The sequence below is a fragment of the Myxine glutinosa genome, chromosome 5 (assembly GCF_964187855.1).
Source record: "Myxine glutinosa chromosome 5, kmMyxGlut1.1, whole genome shotgun sequence".
NCBI classification, from domain to species: Eukaryota; Metazoa; Chordata; class Myxini; order Myxiniformes; family Myxinidae; genus Myxine; species Myxine glutinosa.
Window position 1 is genome coordinate 126,410,452 of NC_136265.1, and position 26,128 is coordinate 126,436,579.

Here is a 26,128-nt window from a genome sequence, read left to right on the forward strand (position 1 = left end):
TCCTTCAGAAAGGAGGATAAATTGCGACAACTTTGTTTTCCAACATGATTAGCTCAGACACTGCAAATGTCGTTAAAACCTATTTACAACGAAGGGTAGAGTCAGGAACTCTACAGCTATTCCAATGGCCCACTCAAAGTTCAGACCTTAACATCTGCAAGAAGGTTTTTTGCAAGAGACAAGAAGGCGATTTGTGTTCTGCAAGTGTTTGTGGATAATTCAATTTAAATACAATAAAGATTGTAAAAATCGTTTGAATTAACCAATTCTGGAATTTACTGCTGTTTTCGCAGTTTATTACACCACCCTATCTATTCTAATATGTTACATTAGTTCTTCTTGCCTGTTTGTCCGTTATAATGTTCTTAAAAACAGTACGTTTCCTGTTTGGAATGATTTTTCAATTTCATTTGACTGCCACAGGTAGACAGTATAAATAAATCGCACCAGTGTTTGAAGGAAATGGTTCAGTTTGGCATTTTTACGAAGAAATAGGAAAAGCCTCGAAACAAACAAATATTAGAATTATCCTTAAGAACCCACACAGGCAGACAGAGTAGAACAACTATCTCACCCCTTTCGACGCATGTGAGATCAGTACAAATTCAGAGCCAGTTGTTCTGTTCAACAGCAGGTTTGTTTTCTGATTAATGTTCAAAATATAACATTCAATTTAAATAAGTTGCTGCTTGATCATAACTTGACGTTTGTAGACGGACAGACATGCACCAATTGTTTAACCCCGCTTTTCGCTTCGCTTGCACGGGCAATTGTCGCGTCAATTAAACCCAGATTAGACGCAGAATCGCTATCTCTCTTGCAGCCTATTATGTAAATCGTCATCTAAATTTGATTAGCGTAAGAAAAGGAAAGCTGCGAATTCAATACGATGATAACTCTGGCGCTGTTGTTAAGGAGGTGCAACATGGGAATAGCAACAACTAGAAGGGCACTTGGTAGAGCGCATACCTCCGCCAGGCTCACCAGTTTGTTTTGTATCCCACTGATAGGCCGGATCTGGATTCGGACCTGAACCAAAATCTAATCGGCTTGTTCTTGTCACCGAACCAACTCGTCCACCAAGTTTCGTCCAAATCAGTCGTTAACTTTTTGCGATGTCCTGCTATATATCGGTTTTAGCCCAATCACTCAATGGTGAAGAATCACATAAATATTCTAGTATCCGGATCCGGATCTTGACCAAAATTGAACCAATTCTTCCTTGCCACACACACAATCTGTTCACCAAATTTTCTCCAAATCCGTCCTTAACTTTTTGAGATATCCTGCTATGTATCGTTTTTGGCCCTATCATTTAATGGTGAAGAATCGCAAAAAATTCTACTAGCCGGATCCAAATCCAGATCCTCACCAAAATCTAATCATTTCGTCCTTGTCACATACGCTACCACTCCGCCAAATTCCGTCCGAATCCGCCCACAATGTTTTGAGACATCTTGGTCACAGACAAACAGACAGACAGGGGTGAAAACATAACCTCCATCCACGGAGTGGAGGTAATAGTTAATAATATGGCGATCCATGTTTGTCTTCCACATCGGTTTATAAGTTCCAATTTCCCATCTTAGCATTTGTCTTCGACTTGGAATCATCAACTGCCCAGCAACCCCCTGGAGTGTAACAATAGTTTTATGTTATTACTTTTGACTTATTTACAGTAAAATTACTATAGCTGTAAAGTGTTAAATAAAGAGCACATCATAATCACTAATTCTTGATTTACTTGAGTTATTTACCTGCTTTCTAAATGCAAACACAATCCGCTTTATCAAATTAATATATACAAAACCAGAGTGGCACTTGGTATGGCACATACTACTAGCAGACTGAATGGTTTACATTTTCTATCCTACTGATGAGCCGGATCTGCATCCGTTCCTTAAAACAAAATGTAATTGGCTTGTTATTGTCACTTATCCAACTCTTCCACCAAGTTTTGTCGAAATCTGTCCATGGGTTTTTGAGATATCGTACTATATCGTATATAGTTTTGGCACTATCTTTCAATTGTGAAGAACCACTTAAATTGTAATATCCGGATCTGGATCTTCACCAGACTCCAGCCATTTTGTCCTTGTCACACACCCAATCTCTCCAACAAATTTCGTCCAAATGCGTCCATTACTTTTTGAGATATCATGCTTACAGACGCAGACAGACAGGGGTGAAAACATAATCTTCGTCGACCTTTGGTGGCGGACATAAAAGTCATTCATAGTCCACTTCATCAAACATTTAGTTATCTAGTTGTCACCAAAGATGCAAGGCTTGTATTGTTTGCAGTTCGATGCACCTCAACTTATGCTTGTAGTCTGCAATCATGGCCCACTACTGCTACTACACACGCACGCGCACGCACACACGCAGACACACACACGCAGACACATACGCGCAGACACGTACGCGCAGACACGTACGCGCAGACACGTACGCGCAGACACGTACGCGCAGACACGTACGCGCAGACACGTACGCGCAGACACGTACGCGCAGACACGTACACACGCATACACGCACACACGCATACACGCACACACGCGCACACACGCATACACGCACACACACGCATACACACACACACACGCACACACATACACACACACACACATACACACACACACACACACACACACACACACACACACACACACAATATAAACACACACACAATATAAACACACACACACAATCTAAACACACACATCTATATACAGTATACAGTGCGTATCAAAAAAAGGTAATCCGAATTCAAGGGGTTAATATGCAAAGGTTATTTATTTTGACAATTTACATGTGGTTTACTAATTAAGAGGAGATCCTCAGCTTTCCATTGATGCCTTTCATGCATCATTGCTGTCACACATGACCGAGTACATGTTCATTGAAAATGACAAGTTCAAATCGCATTTTTACAAGTTTGGCTAATCGGTGCAAGTCAGGATAATTGGTGCAAAATGAACGTCAGATGTGAACTTTTCTCAGGAATGATTGGCCTTTACGCACCCACACCTTCAACATGTTCACCTCCCCTTTCAACACAAAGCTCACAGTGGCAGAGTATGCACTGAACTGCTCGTCTCACCATAGCCGGGTCATTGCGCAAAGCATCCACTTCATGTCGAATACGGCCCTGCAATTCGTCAAGATCATGGGGAGGAGCTACGAACACCTTGTTCTTTAAATGTCCCCAAAGGAAATAATCACATGGTGTGAGGTCAGGTGATCTTGGCGGCCATTCCACTGCATGGTTGAGGGCGATGACTCGGTCGCCAAAGAGTTCCCTCACTCGATCTCGGACAGAGATAAGACAATGTGCTGGGGCGCCATCTTGGGCCCACCAGAGATATCTGAAGACACCACGAACCTGTCGCTCAAAGTTCTCCTCCAGCTGCGGTAAAACTTCATCATTGATCATCTGCAGATACCTGTTACCATTGACATTCCTTTGAAAGAAAAATGGTCCGATCACCTGACCACTTCCACAAAGTCCCAACCAAACAGTCCACTTTTGTTGATTCATGTTGGTGTCAAAATTAAATTCCTGGGGTTATCCTGTTGGTGCATATTCAAGAACATTATGGGTATTGACCTTGCTGTCCATGGCGAAAGCAGCTTCGTCGCCGATAACGAGATACCACAGGAAATTGACATCTGCTTCGCAATGTGCTATCAACCATCTGGCAAGCACCAGCCTCCTGGCAAAATCTACTGGCGTAAGTTGATGCCGGATGTGAATCCGATATGGATGTTTTTGGAGGTCCAGTCTTGTGATTCGGTTGAATGTTGCCTAAGGCATTCCTGGCCCATTTCGTCTTGCGCTGGTATCCCTAGGATGCTCCAAAACTTGCTGCCTTACTGCTGAAATGTTCATTTCCGATCGCCCAGTGCGTCTCCTACCAGAATTCTCCTTGTTGCGGTTGAGGCTAGTGCCATGCTCTTGGTATTTTCTAACATTCGCCCAGATAGTTTTGGCTGCTGGAGGCTCCCGTTCTGGGAAACATTCCCTGAACGCATCACGAGTTCGCTGCAAACTTCCAGTTTGGTGAAAGTTTGTAACTACGAAGGTCCGCTGTTCAGTCGTAAGTTGAACCATCTTTTCAATGACTCAGACTGTCTCTAAACCCATACACTGTAGGCCCATCTTAAATACCCATTTTCAACAAAGGATGACGCAACTGACGATTACTAGACCAGCTTAACAATTTTACATAATCAACTTGGCAGTCGACAAGTAATGCGTCCATTTCAAGCTGTCTTGCATCGATTAGCCAAACTTGTAAAAATGCGATTTGAAGTTGTCATTTTCAATGAACATGTACTCGGTCATGTGTGACAGCAATGATGCATGAAAGGCATCAATGGAAAGCTGAGGATCTCCTCATAATTGGTAAACCACATGTAAATTGTCAAACTAAACAACCTTTGCATATAAACCCCTTGAATTCGGATTACCTTTTTTTTGATACGCACTGTATATATATATTGTTGCGGATCTGCTGCCGGCCTTCTCCCCTTACAAAGGGGGGATTAGTCCCCTTGTCTTGACTGATCTGGCACGACCAGAGACCTATTACGTCCCTTCCGGACAGCGCGAAATAGGGTTTCGGGACCAAATTCGCTGTTAACCTAAGTACTGGCGCTGCCCTGAAGCGAGGAAATAAGCCTCGCACAAACCACGTGTGTTGGTGATACGCCGAGCGGTTGCGTACACGTGATCCGGGCCGTTATAGATGGTGGAACCCGATTCAAGCGGTTCTATTCGTACCACGCTTAGCCAATGGAGAAATCACAAAGGCGATCAAATTGGAAAGGAAAGGAAGAACAAAGATGTTTAATTATGATTGCACGTATTTACAGCCAGGACGAAGAGACACAGATAAATCCTTAAGCAGTCTTATTCTTAATACCCCAGGACAAACGGGCCCGTCACACACACACACACACACACACACACACACACACACACACACACACACACACACACACACTCACACGGGGATTGCTGATCGGCAGGATGATGTTCACCAGCTCCGCGGTGGTCGTACAGGATCAGCTCCGTGCAGCTCTCTCCGGTCCCCGGCACGTCCCGTGGAGATGGAGGCAGGAGAAGGCAGGAGCTCGTAGCGTGTCGCTTGAACAATCTGGTTATCTCGGGGCGCACGGTAGAGGGCGGACTTTGGCGCGACTGGCGGTTATTCACTCGCTTATTCACCCGCGGTTATGGCCGCGTTCACTCGCGTGGCCGAAATGCGCTCTGTTCGTTACCGGCGCGTCTGGCTGCGCCCGCGTACATGTACAGCCAACGCCTCTTCCTCTATCCCCTGGCGCGCACATTCTATTGCGAGGGTCAAAGTTCAACAACGGCGAGTGATGCAAATCCTCTGGCACAGTCCTTTCTCCTCAAGTCCTTTACAACGCGCTTATCCTCTGCAAGTCCTTTCGAGGGCTTTTCGTATGGGCTTATATAGACCCGCCCTGCAAACCTTCTGGAACTCACCAGACTCTCTTCACCACGCCCTCTCACGCCATTCCGCTCGAGCTCTGATTGGCTGGTGGCTCTTACCGTCCCCCCACGCCGCTCACCCCGACCCCGCTCCCCTCATTCACCTTTCGAGGCCCTGCCTCGTGTTAACTCGACTAGGGGACAGCCAAATGGGGCACGGGATGGATTGCGCCCATAGAGGTAGAATGGAGGTTGGAGCAAAATGATTGGGGGGGCCTATTCTCCTGTCTTTACACAACGCAGGTACTAAGAGGGGAAATGGCCTATTCTTACACATACTAAGACATAACTATACTACAAATGGGCCTATATGTTGCTCGTGTGACTACCTATGGGGGGCAAACCTTTAACCTTGAATGACTTCAATGTGCCAATCTCAAAACCGCAGCAATATATATATATATATATAATATCTGCTATAAGAACTCCATGGGTGGGTGAAAAAAATCTGTTCTTCCAGACATTTCACAGTTGCTTAAACCATAAAGTGCTGGATTTACTGGTTGGTGGGCCAGAATTTTTTTTTTCTCATCGGCTTTTCTCCACCAATTGGAAGCAAGCTTTCATAGGTTAGCCAGGTATTATACATTGTAAGAAAGGTCCTGATTCATTCTTTGGGTTGCCATCAGTTTAAACTAATTTGCATACACGTGACGGTAGCGATCATGGTACAAAGAGCTTTATGGGTTAACACTGGGACAGTGTGTCCTTTTGATGGTTTCGTTCATTTATTAACACGTTTTGACACGTCATTGGTACACATTGGTCTGATGGCAAAACATCATGAATGCATCTCGTTTGAGAAATATTTTTGATTTTTATTGCTTTACATTTTTAAGGCTGCCAAATGGTCCATTTCCGTCATGTCGTAGTTGTTCTCACATGCTTCTTGCACTTCCCCCTTGTTCCCAGTTATCCGAGTTGACCAACACGGTGACGGACATTCTGATGACTCATCACTTCAGCCAGGTAAAACTGTTTTGGAAGTGGATTTTAAACTCTGGAGAGTGCCATGCAGGCTATCTCCAAACATCAACCGTGGCCTACCGATGTCCTTTGCAGGATGAACTCCTGAACAATCATGATTTGGTGCAGATGTATCGCGAGCACATGGCTCATGATCTGAATCACCACAATTTGTCACTCTTCGTTCACTCGTATGACAGGTGTGTAGTGGTAGCCTGGTTTGCTCCTAATGTTGCATAAGTATTTCTCGAGCCGAAATTGCCGCGTCTATTCACACTGTGGTCTCTGTCTCCAACACCAGTCCTCAAATTATTATTATTATTGTTCATGCATCATGCAATCTGTCACGTGGTTTACTCTTGTGGCTCATGTGTAAACTCCACAACTCAACAAAGGTGAGTTCAGATTAAACGGTACAATTCTCACTCTTCCGGCTGCAGCCATTGTTAAGTCCACTTTGCCATTATGTATTTTAATTACTGATTCGGTTGCGAGAGGTTCGGGTTCGGTTGCGAGAGGACGCTGGCGTTGCATATTCGCCGCTTCTCCGACTGGATGGATGTACAGGGTCTGCTTCTACTTTTCTGACCTGACATCTCACACCTGTCCTGCCTTTTCACACCCGCACGTGCCGCGTGTTCTCCGGCTGGATAACGGAATCTGCTTTTGATGGTACGGAATACGGAATCGAAAGGCCCGCTCCCGTTGTTTGTGGCCGTGGCCTTGTTTGCCGGTGGCCTTGTGGTCTTTGTGGCCTTGTTTGCCGCTGTGGTCTTGATTAGCGGCTGCAGTCGTTTGCCGCTGCGTTTGCCGCTGCGTTTGCCGCTTTGCCTCCTCGACCTTGGCCTCGTACTCGTCCCTTCGCTCCTGCCTGACATGGCTCTGAAGTACTCCGCCGCAAGGCTTCTTCTGCTCAATACCCGCTCCACCCCATCATGCATCTCTGCCATCAAATCAAATGGACTCCTCCGACGACCCAGGTACATTCACCGTGGCTCCGGTCGCAAGTTTGTTTATTTGCAATCAGGTCACTCCATCCCCGTCCTCTGGTCGGCTCAGCGCACTCTCACTCTTCGTCCCAGCGCACCTGGTCACAGCAACCCACACGATCGCACCTCTTGCCTACGAACCCTGGCTAAATCACCTGAATTCATCCCTGCTGTTCAAAACAACATCAAGCTCACCCTGTTCAACACCCGGTCCCTCAACAATAAATGCCTCATCCTGAACGAATACATCCTGGATAACAAACTGGACTTTCTCTGTCTCACCGAAACCTGGCAACAACCTCTGGACTACTACACACTCAACCTCACCACACCCAATGGATATTCCTACGTCAATAAACCACGCTCGGAGGGCCGAGGTGGTGGAATTGCCGTTATCCACCGTCAAGACATCAAGACCAACCTCATCTCCATCTCATCTGCTCCATCATTTGAACACCTGGCTTTAAAACTCTCTGGTCACACGCAGTCAGTCATGGCTGTCGTCTACCGCCCTCCCAAACCCCACCCATCATTCCTGTCTGACTTCTCCTACTTTCTGACCCAGCTATGTTCCCTCTCCCCCTCAATCCTCCTCCTTGGTGATTTCAATATCCACATGGACTCCACTGACTCCACAATAACCACTGACTTCACTGATTTACTCACCTGCTTTAACCTCACTCAACATGTCGACTTTCCTACCCATATCCGTGGTCACATTTTGGACCTTGTCTGCTCCACTGGATTAAATTTGCACCATCTCTATGGCTCCGACCTCACCCTCTCTGACCACTTAGCCATCACTCTGACCATCAACATCCCCGCCCCAACACCAAGGCATTATCGCACAATCAACTTCCGTAAGCTAAACGCTCTTTCACCTACCTCATTCTCATCCACCCTCTCTGAAAAAATGTCCACTTCTCCCTTCATTGACCTCCACACCCCTTCCGACCTCACTGACTACTACAACCACACTCTCTCCTCCTGCCTTGACCAGCTTGCGCCTGTAAAAACCAAAACAGTTTCTTTCACCCATTCTGCTCCCTGGTTTACCCCTGAACTCCACCTGATGAAAACTCGTGCTCGCCAACTTGAAAGACTCCGCAATAAAACGGGTCTCACAGTTCACTCCCAAGCCTACAAGGACCACATACAACACTACAAAGATGCCCTCTCCCGCGCCCGCTCTGCCTACTACTCTCAAATTATCCACTCTGGCTCCGGAAACCCAAAAGCACTCTTCTCGACAATAAACAAACTCCTCCGCCCCCTGAACACCACCACCCAGTCATTCACAGTAGACAACTGCATCTCCTTCCTCTCTTTCTTCCAACGCAAAATTGACAACATCTACAACAGCTTGACCACCGCCGCACCCGCTCCCCCTCCAACCACCTGCCCCCCCTTGTCCTGCCATCCCCTGTCTCGGTTCTCCCCAATCTCTCCTACTGACCTCTCTGAACTCCTCATAGGAATGAAAACTGCCACCTGCACTCTTGACCCCATCCCCTCCAGCTTTGTCAAAGCCTCCCTCCCTGCTCTCTCTCCACTTATCATTGCAACAATAAACTCCTCCCTGTCTACAGGCATCGTCCCACCTTCCCTCAAAATTGCTGCTGTTACCCCCATTCTAAAAAAACCTGGTCTAAACCCTGACACCCTAAACAACTTCAGACCCATCTCCAACCTACCCTTTCTGTCAAAAGTTTTGGAACGCGCTGTAGCCACTCAACTCAAACATCATCTCTCTGCCAATAACTTGTATGAAACATTCCAATCCGGATTCCGCTCCAACCACAGTACTGAAACTGCTCTCCTCAAAATCACCAACGACCTTCTCCTCTCCTCTGACGCTGGCAACCTCAACATTCTCGTCCTCCTCGACCTCAGCGCTGCCTTTGACACCATCGATCACACTATCCTCCTCACCCGACTTGAATCCACCTTTAACGTCACCGGCACTGCCCTCTCTTGGATTAAATCATACCTCTCTGACAGATGCCAGTTCATCTCCATCAATAACTGCAAATCCCCCACTGCTCCCCTCCCCCAAGGTGTCCCCCAAGGTTCAGTTCTTGGCCCCCTCCTCTTCATCCTTTACCTGTCCCCGCTCGGTCACTTAATCCGCCGTCATGGTCTCCAATTCCACTGCTTCGCCGATGACATCCAGCTTTTCATCTCCACCAAGTCCGTCTCCACCGACACCCACTCTATCCTGACAAACTGCATCACTGAAATAAAATCCTGGCTTCAAATCAACTTCCTCAAGCTTAACTGTGATAAATCTGAAATAATCATCATTGGCCCAAAAACGCTCACAAAATCCACCCATAACTTTGCCCTCAACATCGACGGTATCCCAGTATCCACCTCCCCTCACATCCGGAATCTTGGCGTCATCTTTGACCAAACCCTTTCCTTCGACAAATACACTAAACAGATCACAAAGTCAGCCTTCTTTCACCTGAAAAACATTGCCCGTCTCCGCTCATCCCTCTCCTCCACGGCTGCAGAAACCCTCATCCACGCCTTCATCACCTCCCGTCTGGACTACTGCAATAGCCTCCTCTATGGTTCACCCTCAAAAATCACCAATAAACTCCAATACATTCAGAACTCCGCTGCCCGTCTACTCACTCATTCCCGGACCCGTGACCACATCACCCCCGTCCTTTACAAGCTTCACTGGCTCCCCATCCCCCAGAGAATCCAGTACAAAATCCTCCTCTTGACATACAAAGCCCTCCATAACCTGGCCCCATCCTACCTGGCTGACCTCCTCTCCAGACACACTCCCACCCGCAACCTCCGCTCTGCTGGTACCAACCTCCTGACCCCCTCCATCCGGACCAAATTCAGATCCTGGGGGGACAGGGCCTTCTCCATCGCTGCTCCCACCCTCTGGAACTCACTACCTCACACCATCAGAGACTCCTCCTCACTCACCACATTCAAAACATCACTAAAGACCCACCTGTTCAACGCTGCATTCAACATTCAACCCACAGCATTTAACCCCTGACTATCTCTTCTCCTTCTCCCTCCTTTTGCTTTAAATATTTCCCTATTGATTCTTGTCTTGTCTTTTTGATTCTTGTCTTATATATATGCCGTATATCGCTGCTGTTTGTTTTCTTGATTCTTGTCTTTTTGCAATTGTTGTTTTCATGTATTGTTATGCATTATGTTTTCCACTCTGTCAAAGCGCCTTTGGGCTTCTGGAAAAGCGCTATACAAAATAAATGAATTATTATTATTATTATTATCTCTGAAAGTGCAATGCTCGCCATAGTCTGCCACAAGTGCGATTCTCGGTTTGACCCGATGTGGATCTAATTACCACCTGTGCTTCTGGATTGTCCACCATTATAATTTCCTTTCTCTGAACAATGAAAGGTGTCATATATTTTGTGAATGGCATCCTCCATCTCTGGTGAGCTGAATGGAAAGCTCAGTTTGGCCCATCGTCGCATCTAATGCTGACTCTCCACCCCAGCAAAGCAGCACAAAACATATGTAACCTTACTTGATCCCTTGTATCATAAAATACACTTTAAAATAAAGCTCCTTATGGGGGGGGAGGGGGAGGGGGCATTCATGGGGGCCCTTTGATGGCCCTCTTTTTTCCCCTAATCTTTTACTTTCATAATTCACACAGATGCACCAGCCTTCCTCCAATTAACATTGTTAGCTGGAGTGATGGTTGATGGGAATTGTGGAGGGGAGGGGTTGGTGGGAGGGGTGGGGGGGTGGGTTTAGGGTGTGGGATGATGGTGGGTATTGTGGTGGTGATGGTTGATGGGGGAAGAGGTGGGGTGGTGCAAGATAACTATTATTCATCAAGCTTACGCTGTGATTGATGTACTCTCGCAAGATCTCACTTTAAGATCAAGTTTGTCTGGATGTTTTTGTGGGATGGTGGTGGGTATTGTGGGATGATGGTTGATGAGGGGGAGGGGTGTTGGGGTCGTGGTTATTGTTAACTTGGGTGAACGTTTATGGGGGATGGTAGAGGAGGGGAGGTGGGTTGTCATTGGTATTGTTAGCTAGGGTTTTTGAGCTCTTCAGATGCATCAGGCAAAGTGATGGTGATGTTAGCCAGCACATCTGGCGGGGTGAGTTCGGTAGCCGGCAGACCAACACAGGTGTTCGATTCACCAGTGAAATCGCCTGTGTGTATGTTTTGGTACATTGCTTGAGATGGTGTTAGTTTCAAACTACGGTTGTTTCTTTCCGCTTAATTGTGGGGGTGGCATCCACTCTCAATCGTGGTGGATAACCACAAGATTATAGCCATCTCTGTTGTTTCATAACAGTCCTCTGTAAAATGTTCTGAGCACAAAAGCCAACATTTTGGAACTCGGGCTTCCACACTCGGGTATTTCTGACAATCCTCGTCCAATTCCCGGCAATCCTAGGATCGTTCGTCCATTGGTGTAGCAGGAAACGATCTCGGTTTTGTATTACTACAACCACCAAGGACACATCGGCCCGGCATATTTGTAGAAATTTGAACATTATTCATTGAGTTAAATTGTTCCTTGATGTAACCCGTAAACAATGCGAAAGTGGTGCTCAGCTTCATGGTGTGACGTCACAGCTAATTGTGAAGAAGAATATTTCGAATTGGAGCCGCAAAATTGCCCACTTTATAAATCGGAAAAAGACATCATATTTATTTTATAGGTTACTAGGAAAAGTACCTGTCCCAAGTAATGGGAAAGGCTAGCATAGGATCCCACTCCTCTCTCTCTCTCTCCTCCCTCCCCTACTCACTCTCTCCACCACTACCCTCTGCCCCCCCCCCCCCATCCACTCCCCTCTTCCTCCCCTGTCTCCCCTCTCCTCCCCACTCATCTCCACATGCGTTTGAATTGAACACATAGCCATGCCAACGTGTTTTTTTAAACCTAGTAAATCGATGACCTCTCCAACTGTAGCTAATCATGTGAGGTTGCAGGAGGAGTTGGAGTTCAAAACTGCAAACATGTTTTTGGAAGTAAAATATGTTGCCAGTGCAAGTTGACAAAGTGTGCAGACATACATATAAACACTCCGCTGGGACCGGAATCGATAACAGTCGGTATATGGACGGCGGTCTTACACACTTGTGGCAATATTTTATTAATAAACAATTGATATTAATAAAGAGATGCATAATAAAAGAATAGTGGATTTTTTTATGCAGAAGCAAGGCTCATGGAAGAGCAAGAATACAGAACAGACAATGACGTTCATGGGAGCAACAAAAGTCGAAAACAAAAAGTAGAATCAGAATCCAAAAAGATCACTGCTGGCAATAAAATAAAATCAAAATATGGTATAAAATATTAATTAAATATATCGGCTTTTAATAAGCATATACGATACAATCATGATGGGTGCACAAAACCCAACAAAACACAAAGGATTATGCACACAAAGTTGTGAATTATGTCCGATTAAATGTTTGCAATAAGGGAATGGGAAACAGGAACGGGTTGGAATGGGATTCTAAACATGAACATGTCAAAACGCTAGGCGGGATTTCTTCTTTCCTTCCTTCCATGTAAGTGCTGCTTCATCAGGATGAAGATTTCCACGGGTGGTGCATAAGCACAGAACTCTGGCTTGATTGCTCGATGCTTTGAACAAATAACACCTCGTATTATGTAATGAAGCCAAAACATTGCTATTGCTTATGTGAATATATAATACATTGTGTTTGTACAGCTTGGATCGATTCCAATTCCATTGGGCTAGAAAGGAATTATCCTATAGACCGATAGGCTTGAAGCCTGAGGTCTGCACAAACTGTCGAGTAGACCAGACCTCACGTCCCGTGAAGCCAATTTTTTATTGTATATCCGGGGGTTTTTTCATTGTTCCAAATTTTACTTTCCGATTTCACTCTAAATTTCGACATAATTATTTAAGCCATGAGTTCCGATCATAAAAATATTGAATCAGATTTCGAATATCAGCTTTGAATAAGCCTATAACAATGATCTTGCCAGGAGCCAATCACAGTGCACCTAGCCTCACACAGCCAATCGGCATAACAGAAAACGGATGAGCTGACAGCCTTCCTTGTCTTGTATAGATCAAGGGATAGATTAGCGTTGAGGTAGTCTGAGCATTTGCGTTGCCCTTTAACAAGGAAATGGTTTGGAAGTTATTGTGGCCTTAACTCGTATTTGTTGTGTTAAACTCCATGAAACTCCAATATTCGCTTCCAAGTTGTTCTTCTGCACAGTCACTTCCTAAAATGCCTCCAATGTGGCACGAGCTCAATGTGACAGACATGATTTCAGAACCTTGTGATCGTTGTTTTAATTTGCCCCTTTTCTTGTTAACTTGATTCCTTTGGCATAAATGTTGTCTGTCGCAGAGATCCCTGTGTTTGGCAATGTTTCAATGGTGTAGATCGCTTCCAGGTGAGTTATTCAATGGTTAGGTAATTATAACTACTGTGGTCGTGCTTGTTATCTGTTACAGCCGCAGAGACCTGGACATAATGCGACCTACCGGTGCTCTGACAGCCCACCACAAGACTCTCACGTAAGTTTGATGTAGTTATATAATTATTTCTATGCTGCATATTGTGCTGTTTATTATTGTCACTTTGCACGGCCGACCATGCCAAATGTAATTATACCGCACTGGTAGCAATGGAGCCCTTGTATATGGACACGGCCTGGTGTGCAAGGCTACGTGAGCGATTTGGTCAGTTTAACCATGGCCTGATGATCTAACCTGTTTAACCTTAGCCTGGTGTTGGCTTAGCGGTTAGGGTGCCGGCTTGGGATCCTAGGATCCTGGGTTCGAATCCCGGTCGATCGCTGAATTCACGCCAGGGGGGTTGACTCAGCCTGTCATCCTTCCGAGGTCGGCAAATTGAGTACCAGCTTGCTGGGATGAATGATCACGGTGTGTACCCCGGTTTAGAATAGGTACACCGTATCCCTGCGCATCGTAAGAGCGTGACCAAGGGTTGGCGTCAAGAAGGGCATCCGGCCATAAAAACATTGCCTCAAACAGGGAACCATGATTGTCATGGGGCCCGCAAGGCTAACCCCCACTCTAGTGGGGAAAATGGCCTTTAAACGATCATTCATTCATTCATAACCATGGCCTGATGTCAGAACCCCTCCTGCCATTGAATAATGGCAGATAGCGTTGAATAATCTCTCATGGATCAACCAACAGGAGCATCTTCCAGGCACGGCCCCATGTTACGTACGACATCTCAACACCCGACGTGCGAGATTGTGCAACCATATTGGTAGTTCTCAATGTGATCTCATTGATTTGTTAGAAATCCCGGCACAGCTTCCGTTATTGCAATTTGCCCACAACGGGAGCTCATTGGTTTAAAGGAAATAAATAGCTTTGTTTACATTTGTGAGTACAGGTTGGATAGATTTGTCACGCAATGGCAGCAGCGACCTTACCTGGGCTAAAATAAATCGCAGCATTTATTTAGAAGTTGGTCTTTGAGCTTGGTGTGAGCATGAGGCCTTCATTATGGCTACGTGTTGGGCCAAGCCTTGTTCCAAAGTGGTCAGGGTAACGTCTACATATGTCTTTGGATTGGAAAAGCAATCTTAGTCGTGAAGGCCTCGTGATTTGTATTCCTAGTTGTAAACGGCAGTGATAATTGAGGATCAGTCCGACCTGCCATCACAGGTGAGGGAAATGATTGGCATCGAGTTTACCTTTTGGTGTGTTGTGATTTTCTTTTGTAGCATTGCACTCGTGATCGTTTGTGGTGAATATCCTCGTTTTTGGCTCTGCAGTTCTTCTATATGTGAAAACAATAGGTTTGAATCGTTTGGTTTGGTTTTTTTCAATCTTCTCGTGCCGATCCATTCTTTTGTAAAAGCTTTTTTCATGATTTATTTTTCAGGTGCCAGGTTATGCTGGTTGTGGGCGATTCCTCCCCTGTGCTTGATGCTGTGGTAAGCATTCTTGCAATGTGGTTGTTTTCTTTTGGACCCCAGGGTGGTGATGGTTATTGTGGGTGGTGTTTGTGTCGTGGTCTTGGTTTACGGGAGGGCACAGTCTCTATGATTCCGTGGTGCACTTTGCACGACGGATGTCACATCGTCCTCAGTCTTGTGCCTTTTGCTTGAGTAAATTGCTGCTTTTTAAGCTTCTTCTTCTTCTTCTTTGTTTTTAAAATTTAAATTCCTTCCCTTTTATTGTTTCCAAAATAATATTTTCAAATTTTCCTGGAGATTTTCATGTCTGTTTTTTACTCTTTGGCAGAATTGTGCATAAAAATGTGTGAACACCATGAGAGGGTTTTAATGGGTTGGGCGAGTAGAACTTTTGCCCTTCTGGGTTGGGTTGACCTCAAACTCCAAGTCTATGCAGGTTAACATTTTTTTTTTCTTCTTCTAATTGTCCTTCAGATTGAATGCAATTCCCGGTTAGACCCGACGTCTACCACGCTACTGAAGGTGAGTTACCATAGTGTTTTTATTTTATTCTCTTGAGTACAACAATGACTGTGATGCCACTCCCGGGTTTCTTTCAGTGCTGTTGGTGATTCTTCTTCACTTCAATCACGTCTTTTCTCCAAAACCAGAAAAAAAATATATATATATATATATTGCTGCAATAGCAAGTGCATCGCATTGCAGTTCACAAATGACTTTTAGTGTGCGATCCAAAACCAATGGGATCAAAAGATAGCTGGGAGGATTGGAATGCAGGTCATTTAGGATGGTGCTGTTGGTTGGCTCGTTTCAAGCAGGAAGTGGAACTGTTATGGGGTCCTCCCCTTACCTCTGGTCTCGGTAGACCTCCGAACCCCGAGAGGGTCCCCGGCAGAAAGATGTGTTATCCTTGGTTGAAATCGGGCAAATAATGGAACCCTCAATGGAACCAGCAAATGAAACAGTCAAATCAGTAATGCAACCACACCAGGTTATGAACAAACAATAATATATTAGAAATCACACAGAAAGAGCCATACAACAATGGGGGCAATCACCCCTACTATCAAATCTTACGGTGGTAACCTTATCAAGCCCCTTAACCCCAAACTCACGGCACCTCCCCAATGTCTCTGCACCCCTCCAAGGCGAAGTCCCAATGTCTCTGTGCGCTCCCACGATCGGGGAGTCAAGGCCCGATCAAAGTCAATTGAGGCGTAGGCGATCGAGGCGACCCCGAGGTCACGTTGTTCAGCACCCCGCAATACAGCGGTGGAAAGGAACCTCACAAAGATGCGCTCCGACGTACACGTTTGCGATTCAATCCGCGAGCCTCCGTAGAATTCTCAAGTGCCCTTTCTGGCACAGCCGTCCCCGGCAAACCACCGGGGAATAATGCCCAGCCGACATGACCAAAACCGGTTCACTGCAGGTTGCTTGCGTGGCGAAGATGGCGGACGGCTTTCATTCGAACCCGGGCTTTGAGGCCAGGATCCTCCGGAACCTCAATGAGGATACCCGACGACACAGGCTCCACGCACTCCGGCGATATCTCTTATCGCCCAAACTTCCCTTCAAGGACGCAAAGTTCACTCGCACTGTACGTCGGCTGCTCGGTCCGGAGCTTCAACAACCACGTCTCTTCACCATCTCCTACTGCCTCTTCTTCCTCGCTCCACCTCTTCCGGTCACGATCCGGATTTCCGGCCACATTTTACCAGGAGCGCTTTTAAATCTTTTAACTAGAATAACCCTTTCCCTTCAACCACAATCACCAGAATACTTCGAACCAACAACAATAATCATAACAATCATTAGGGCCGAATCCGTAACATTTCCCCCCCTCAAGAAAGTTTGAACAAAGCGAAAACTTTTTTGCATGCCCTCTTTAAACAAGCAAAAGTAAATTCACAACCCAAATCAGCAATCCCCGTGGGCAACAATATTCAACCTTCCCCAAAAATAAAGCAACAAAATTTTACACAACCTCCAGAGCTTTCCAAAGTTAATTCCCTCTGGACCAAGCGTCAACAACGACATTGTCCCTGCCCCTCTGATTTTTACTTCCAGTTTCTCTTGAATGAAGATTAAGGGGTTGTGATGAAAAACCCAAAGGCCAGCAAATCTATAACACTTTCCCCGGGAGGCCGAGCTGAAAGCCAGGTTCCATGGTGGTTGGGTGGTGAGGCCTGGAAGTATTCACTACATGGACGCCTTTAGGAACATGGAATTCACGGTTAGTCCGGGGAGGAAAGTTCACTACATGGACGCCTTTAGGAACGTGGAGTTCACGGTTAGTCCGTGCAGGGAAGTTCACTACCTGGACACCTTTAGGAATGTAGCGTTCACGGTTAGTCCGTGTAGGAATTTTGGCTCGGCGGCTCCGCAGCATTCAGTGCTTCAACTTTTCCGGACTCCTAATAATTACGGTGGGACCACTTGTCACAGTAGTCACCTGACTGGCGGTCTCCTTCTCGGCCACTGCTCTGATAATCCTTCCTTCGGGAGCGGTCATAACTCTGGAAGCCTCCATAATAATATCGCTTGCGGCCACCACCACTACTACTCCGTGGTCCTGCTCTGTAGCCCCCTCGACCCCCAGGAAATGCCTTCCCTACTGTGATGGTCTGACCCTCCAACTCCTTGCTATTCAGATCCTTTTCTGCCTCTCTGGCATCGTTTGAGTTTTCAAACATGACAAAGCCAAACCCTCTTGACTTTCGTGTCTCCCTGTCTTTTATCAGCAGCACTTCCAAAAGCGGTCCATAGTTGCTGAAGGCAGACTCCAGAACATCTTCCTTTGTTTTGAAGTTCAGTCCACCTACAAATAACTTGCTAAACTTGTCGCCATCCCTAACTGGTGTGGTGTTATTTTCCCTACTGGGCTTTTTAACAACCATCGGGTTACCATAAACTTGACCACCGGCCAAATCATTCCCGATAACAACCGATACTCCCTCTACAGGAAGCGTGGCTTCTAAACCGACGGTGACCGGTCCTGACACCAAATCGGACTCCAAATGGATGACATGAAGTGGAGCACTAACACAGCCACCAGTCCCCTGTAAACGAACACTATCCCCAGTTGCCGTCTCCTCGGACCATGGCAAGATGCCTTAAAGCATTAAAGATTGATGTGCTCCTGTGTCCCTCAATATCCTAACCGGTCTCCGGTTAGTCGAGGTTCCATCCATTGACACAAACCCCTCGGAAGTAAATGGTTGGTAATCCTTTTGAGGGCGATTTCTCACAATGGCCATCGCATTTTGAGTCGTACTAGTCGAACTCCGCTCCTGATTTTCCTTTCCCAGAGCATAACAGTTGGACATTGTGTCCAGGTTTATGGCAAAAAGTGCAAGTAGGCCCGGAGGAGAACCTCGTGGTCTGCCAAGGCATGGGGGTGGCGGTCTGCCTCGAGTCCCCCGGACGATAGGTCTGTCTTGGAACCGCAGTCTTCTGATTTCTAGAAGTCGTCGTGTCAAAGTGGACCTCATTTTCATCCCGAGGCCGCCCCCATGGATTGTCATTCTCCGCCCCTGATGTACGATAGCTCCCCTGGCTAGGTCTGGGCGAGAAGTTCCGTTTGTGGAACCCCATCCTGTGTGTTAAGGCATAGTCATCTGCCATGGTGGCTGCCTCATACAGCTTTGGTACTTTCCTTTCCTCTAGATGAACTTTAATGTCCTCGTGGACACACTGTTGGAATTCCTCCACCAGGATCAATTGTCGCAATAGTTCGAAGTCTTTCCCAACTCCTTTTGAATCACACCACCTATCAAACATGGTTTCCTTCACTCTGGCAAATTCCACATGGGTCTCACTCTCCCTTCTCCTGGCATTCCGGAATTTTTGCCGGTAAGCTTCCGGGACCAATTCATAGGCTTTGAGAATGTGTTTCTTCAATATCTCGTAATCTGCACATTGGTCAATCGGTAAAGCCGAATAAATCTCTTGAGCTCTACCCACCAGAACACTTTGCACTACTATGGACCAGTACTCCTCAGGCCAGTTTAACTGTCGAGCCACTTTCTCAAAGTGTGGAAAAAACTTGGCTACCTCCTTTTCATTGAAGGGTGGAACCAGCCTCACATGTCTGCCAACATATCAGGTGTTCTGACTAGGTGTCGAACCAGTCAGCAGGGATGGTACCTCTCCCCGTTCTCTCATTAACTCCAGCTCCTTGACTTTAATTTCCTGCTGACGCGCCAATTCACGGTCCTTTAACTCCCTTTCGGCTCTTCTCTCCTCTGCTTCGAGTTCTCTTGCAGCTCTCCTTTCCTCTTTTTTTTCTCTTCTAACCTTTCCTGGAGTTCTCTTTCCACTCTCCTTTCCTCTGTTTTTTTTTTTCTCTTCTAACCTTTCCTGGAGTTCTCTTTCCTGTACTTTTAACCTTTCCTGGAGTTCTCGTTCCTGTGCTTTTTCCCTTTCCTGGCTCTGTAATTGCATCTCCAGTTTCCGGAGCTCCACATTTTCTTGCTCTTCTGGTAACCAATCCCAGGCTACCTCTTTCCATGCTTCTAATCCCACCATAGATTGTATCACCACTGTCTGCAACTCTGCCTTCTTCATATTAGTTCGGACCTCCAAGCGAAAATGTTTGGCCAATTTCCAGAGGTCCGATTTTACTAACGCTCTGAACTGTGCTTCATTAGGGGTCACTGTAAACTTCTCTGCGTCAAACTCCATAGTGACTATTGGTAACACCTGTTAACCTTCACACAAGAAATTTTTAACAAACAAAACAAAATTTTTTTTTTTTTTTTGCTGTTGTTTGTTTTTGGGAAAAAATTGGGAATGTTGGGAAAAGTTCCAAATTTGGGAATTCTGGGAATGTTAGGGAATTCTTTCCCGGACTAAATTTAGGATTTTTTCTATCCCGGACGCAGACCCAATTGCGAGCCCACGAATATCAATTGGACGAGCCCCCAATTTCTGTTACGGGGTCCTCCCCTTACCTCTGGTCTCGGTAGACCTCCGAACCCCGAGAGGGTCCCCGGCAGAAAGATGTGTTATCCTTGGTTGAAATCAGGCAAATAATGAAACCCTCAATGGAACCAGCAAATGAAACAGTCAAATCAGTAATGCCAACCACACCAGGTTATGAACAAACAATAATATATGAGAAATCACACAGAAAGAGCCGTACAACAATGGGGGCAATCACCCCTACTATCAAATCTTACGGTGGTAGCCTTATAAAGCCCCTTAACCCCAAACTCATGGCACCTCCCCCAATGTATCTGCACCCCTCCAAGGCGAAGTCCCAATGTCTCTGTGCGCTCCTGCGATCGGGGAGTCAAAGCCCGATCAAAGTCAATTGAGGCGTAGGCGATCGAGGCAACCCCGAGGTCACGTTGTTCAGCATCCCGCAATACAGCGGTGGAAAGGAACCTCACAAAGACGCGCTCCGACGTACACGTTTGCGGTTCAATCCGCGAGCCTCCGTATAATTCTCAAGTTCCCTTTCTGGCACAGCCGTCCCCGGCAAACCACCGGGGAATAATGCCCAGCCGACACGACCAAAACCGGTTCACTGCAGGTTGCTCGCGTGGCGAAGATGGCGGACGGCTTTCATTCGAACCCGGGCTTTGAGGCCAGGATCCTCCGGAACCTCAATGAGGATACCCGACGACACAGGCTCCACGCACTCCGGCGATATCTCTTATCGCCCGAAGTTCCCTTCAAGGACGCAAAGTTCACTCGCACTGTACGTCGGCCGCTCGGTCCGGAGCTTCAACAACCACGTCTCTTCACCATCTCCTACCGCCTCTTCTTCCTCGCGCCACCTCTTCCGGTCACGATCCGGATTTCCGGCCACATTTTACCAGGAGCGCTTCTAAATCTTTTAACTATAATAACCCTTTCCCTTCAACCACAATCACCAGAATACTTCGAACCAACAACAATAATCATAACAACAATCATTAGGGCCGAATCCGTAACAGAACCTCCATCACTGGATGAACATACCTGGTGGGTTTTTCCATACTGCGGAGTCTCCATTATGACTACATCGTTGTCACTACGGAAAGGACGAGCCGCCACTTTGTGCAGAGTCCTGCATCCACAGAAGCCCAGACATAAGGGTTGTTTTTACCTTCCTGGGCCTGTAATGCTCATGTGCTAGAGCAGTCAGGATGTTTATTTATTGGCAAAGATTGTGAGGAGGACGTTTTAACGCAGATGGCGTATTCTCTCGTTAGCAATGCTAATGTTTCTGTTTGCATTCGCAGATGGCAGATTGTGGAGGCCTGCCACAGGTCGTACAGGTACGTGGTGATTGCTAACTCTCGATAAGAGCTGATAACAATGCGCTCGCTTTAGGTACTTTCGGATCGAGTTGGAATTCTTTGGTGAACGGCGAACCTTCAGTGGAGTTGTGCACTTTGCTCATTTTACCAGTACAGGAGATGTCCCTTTGCACATCCTCAAGCACAGACTCACAAAAGGCATCGAGCTATATGATGATTAAAGCAATGAAAAGATTTAGAGTGGTTAAACTCACTCTTTGTTTACAAATGTTACTCTGGAGCACATAACGGGTTTTTGAGGGGTTTTTTTGTGTGTAAATTGGTTCCCCCTTTCCTGTCTCTATAGCCGGGAAAGTTAACTGAGGCTTTCAAGTATTTCCTCCAAGGCATGGGCTACAGTAAGTAATTTCTTCTTCCTCTACGGCCGTGCTCTTTTGCTAGTTTGAAATTGAGATTTTAATACAGCTTTATCTGATTCCTCCTGAACTTTAAAGAGTTTGTGTCATTGACTTGCTGTGAAATTTGAGTTTTCATGTGTCCATCCAGTTATTTGTTGTAAAGGCCGTGTGAAACCGTTTTATATGCTTGGGCGCTTTAATCAATTTACAAACTGGACGCAGGCTTTTCAAACTGTTGAGGCTAGATTTTCAACCGGACTCTGTGGAGTCATGGTTAGTGTCCGCTCTGAGTCTGGGAAGATTTTTAAATTGGTATTTGCTCAATACAACATTTAAAAGGATAGAGCACCGACATGCAACCATTGCGCAGCCATTAAAGGCGGCCTCCTATGTTGGAGTTCCTTGTAAGCGAACTCTTATTATTGTTTTTTTAAATTTTGGTTATTTTGGAGTATTTCTCCGAAATAACCTCAGAGTGGGTCTGGGTCCCGGTGTCTGGCCGTCTGTCTGTATGTACGTGCGTCTGTAAATATTTGACTAAAACATCTTCTCACAAACTACCTAACCGATTATGGACCAAATTTGGTACACCATCAGGCCAGCAAGGTGTCATGGGGTTGTGCTCCCAATCTGGATCTGCCCATTTTAAAGGGGTGAAAGGGAGGTTTTGCCCCAAGTATTGGTATTTCATTCAAAAATCTTCGTATCAGAAACCGACAACTGGATCCAGACCAAGCTGGGCCAAGCGCCATTGTGACCATGCCCTAACCTTAAGCTGTGCTCCTCATGGCCGTATCTTCCTTGGAGAGGGGGGCTACAGGCTCCCTCCCCTAATCCCTCATTCACTAAAACATATTTTCCTCACAAACTACATGACTGATTATGGACCAAATTTGGTATGGTATGTCAGAACGGTAAGGTGTCATGGGGTTGTGCTCCCCGTCTGGATCGGCCCCCTCTTAGAGGCTGAAAAATGGGGTTTTACCTCAAATTCAGATAATTTATTTTAAAATCTTCTCACAAACTGTGGAGAAATGACCGTCAGTCTGCCATGGGCCTTGCCAATTTTTATTATCATTGCCTCTGCCACCGAAGGTGGTTATGTTTACATCCGTCTGTCTGTGAGCAGGACATCTCAAAAGGTGGATAGATTTGGACGAAATTTGGTGGACACGTTGGGTGTGTGACTAGGACGAATTTATTCTTTTTTTGTGAAGATCCAGATCCGAGAATTTTTTTAAAGTGATTCTTCTTTATGGATGGATTATGACAGCACTTGGTAGATGAGTTGGTTAAATGACAAGAACAAGCCAATTAGATTTTGGCTCAGGTCAGCAGATCTAGCCTATCCATGAGATACAAAACGTAAACTGCTCAGCCTCGAGGAGGTATGCGCTCTACCGAGTGCCATTCTAGTTTTCCAATGCGTTCACCCAGCAGTGTGTGTGTCATCATCCCCACTGCACCCTGTACCTTTTGGAGCATTTAACTTGGGCTTTTCATTGGAGATTTGGTCGATTCGGAAGGGCAAAGGCAATCATGGAGCATACAAGGGAGAACAGTGAAGACACAACAAACTCCCCGTTTAGCCTTGGTGAGTCAGATGTTTGTGGTAGGTTTCTGAACAATTGAAAGAAAGTATCTCATTTGGTGTACTGACTTACTGCAGCCATTTCCAATATTTAAAATGCAGAAAGTTATCTACGCACTTGGAATTCGCCAATAAAACACCCAAGATTGCCCGTATACATTGGCATTGCCGGAAGCTCGAGCAATCGAGTACATCGAGTACATAGCCTGAGAGTAATTGGTTGGATATGCATGGAGTGCTCTTTTGGGTTTATAACACCGTCTTGGTACACCTTGCAGCAGTTGCTGGTACTCCGCCTCTCTCCCCTGCCATTCAATGCTCTTTCACTTCAAAATCTGTGGGCACAGTCGACACCAGTAATTCTCGCGTTATCGCTGAGCAATCCCATGCTCTCTTGTACGTGTTCCATCTTCACTTGCACAACCTGCATTGCACATAATGTGTTGGACGCACTCCTGCATTTTGTCCCACACGACGAGAGGGTCAATAGCGCACCTTGATAGCCATTGTGGATGATTTTCATTTATTTATTTTTGTCATTTTGTAAGAGGATTTATTTGTGGGTTTCAATGAGACATGTAACAAAATTCCATTTATATAGTTACCTGATGCACTTTCAGTTTTTGTTCATTCGTACATCTCAAGCACGATAACGCTACTCCACACAGGTGCTGTTTATTTGGTATCCCTTTTCAAATAAAATATTTGCCAAAAAAGTACTGTACTGTTATACGCCGGGTTAAGTCGGAGATGTGTTCCTGAAAGATGTGATGAATATTGAAACGACGTAAATCGAAGCAATTTTTCTCATAAGAATTAATGGAATAGGCTGGGGATGCGTTCCTAATGTCGCCACTTCACGTATTAATTATATTTCGCTTTTTACCAATGATATTACCCCTTTTTAATTTATTTATTTTGGTTATTGACAGTTGCAGCTTATTCAAATACACATACATTTCATGCTATCAGTCCAACGCAAGTTAAATACGTGTCCAAGAGTAATTGCATTTCGCTAAAGAAGAAGATCAACAACCGGTAAATGTAGTAATTACATTACATTTATTTTGCAGCTTTAACTGACGAATTAATCTGTTATGAGGAAAAGTGAAGAATAACTTATTGAGAAAAGAGTAAAGATGCACACATAAAAAATGAAAAATAACTTCTTCTTTTTTAAAGCGGCGGAGCAGATGTTTGTTTATTTATTATACAGCACTTATCTTGCTGGACCGGCACGTCGGACGGCTGTTTGTCATATTTCCTTCAGTCTCTGTTTAAATGGCATGAATTTTCGATTCGAATCTTAATAGCAACAGATAATGCAGCCACCAATAAGTGGATGAAAAAAACATCTACAAACAACATGGCGGCAATTGAAAATTATTTGCAGGTCCTGCCTCTCTTCACCTGGTGGCTTCTAAGCCTGGTGTTGGCTTAGTGGTTAGGGTGCCGGCTTGGGATCCTAGGATCCTGGGTTCGAATCCTGGTCGATCGCTGAATTAACGCCAGGGGGGTTGACTCAGCCTGTCATCCTTCCGAGGTCGGCAAATTGAGTACCAGTTCACTGGTAATTCCCTGTGTGTCGCAAGAGTCGACTAACAGGGTTGGGGGCAGGAAGGGCATCCGGCCGTAAAACATTGCTTCAAAAAGGGGACCATGGTGCCCGAAAAAGGCCAACCCCTGCTTTGCAGGGAAAAATGGCCTCTAAAGGTGGTTCTTCTTCTTCTTTCTGCCTCTCTTCACCCAGGGTGTTCGTACGGGTAATGGAAATCCTGGAAGTTTAGAGCGAGTGTTTTGTTATTTTCAGAATTGAACAAATGTGTACGAACAACTTGCATTCCCGAGAATCGTTCGTAAGTCTTTTGTTCCGTACTCGGAACGCAGTTTCTCATTGACCCATCACGAAACTGCAGCACAGGACAGCTCAACCAATGTTCTCACAGATCGACATCAGCTGTTTCTCTTGCAGTAAAACGATCCGTCTCTCTTCAGTTTTGATATCTGACCGTTGTTCTTTACAGGCCTTATGTATCCAGCCCACCACATTATCATGTTAACATTTACCTCATCTGTTATTCAACTGAAGCAGGATAGTGGTCGACTTTAAATACTTGATAATTTGCATCCTCTTCCTGATGTTTTGAGGTAGGGCTGAGTAAAATATGCCTGTGTGGGGTCATGGAACATCAGACAAGGGTCATGAGATTTCAGATACCCAATAGGGTGCGAACCCTGTCACCCCGTCCAGCGCCGGAGGGAACTGATCTGACTGGCTGGTGACATAAACCCCACCCTGAACGGACGGACGGATGGATGGACAATGGAATTAGAGGCCAGCTATAGTATCGATTAGCAATGGAACACGTACACGCTTACAGGTTTTTGTAAATGTTTAAAAAAAAAATTCCGTGTGCACGTACGCGGTCACAGCCTGGCTTCATAACCTAGCAACATCAACTGCACGTTTATCAGCAACCATTC

The 26,128-nt window shown here is 45.8% G+C and overlaps 1 protein-coding gene across 8 annotated transcripts in view; it reads left to right on the forward strand.

Annotated features, from left to right (window-relative positions):
• The window catches only part of LOC137427133 (protein NDRG3), a 210,868-nt gene that overhangs the window by 178,807 nt on the left and 5,933 nt on the right, over positions 1–26,128 (forward strand). For all 8 annotated transcript variants that reach the window (XM_078778672.1, XM_068116325.2, XM_078778673.1 and 5 more), the window contains 7 exons: positions 6,437–6,493; positions 6,587–6,690; positions 13,960–14,022; positions 15,371–15,422; positions 15,879–15,926; positions 21,638–21,673; positions 22,002–22,053. In XM_078778672.1, the coding sequence (XP_078634798.1) occupies positions 6,437–6,493; positions 6,587–6,690; positions 13,960–14,022; positions 15,371–15,422; positions 15,879–15,926; positions 21,638–21,673; positions 22,002–22,053 (412 nt within the window). The remainder of the gene's footprint in view (positions 1–6,436; positions 6,494–6,586; positions 6,691–13,959; positions 14,023–15,370; positions 15,423–15,878; positions 15,927–21,637; positions 21,674–22,001; positions 22,054–26,128) is intronic.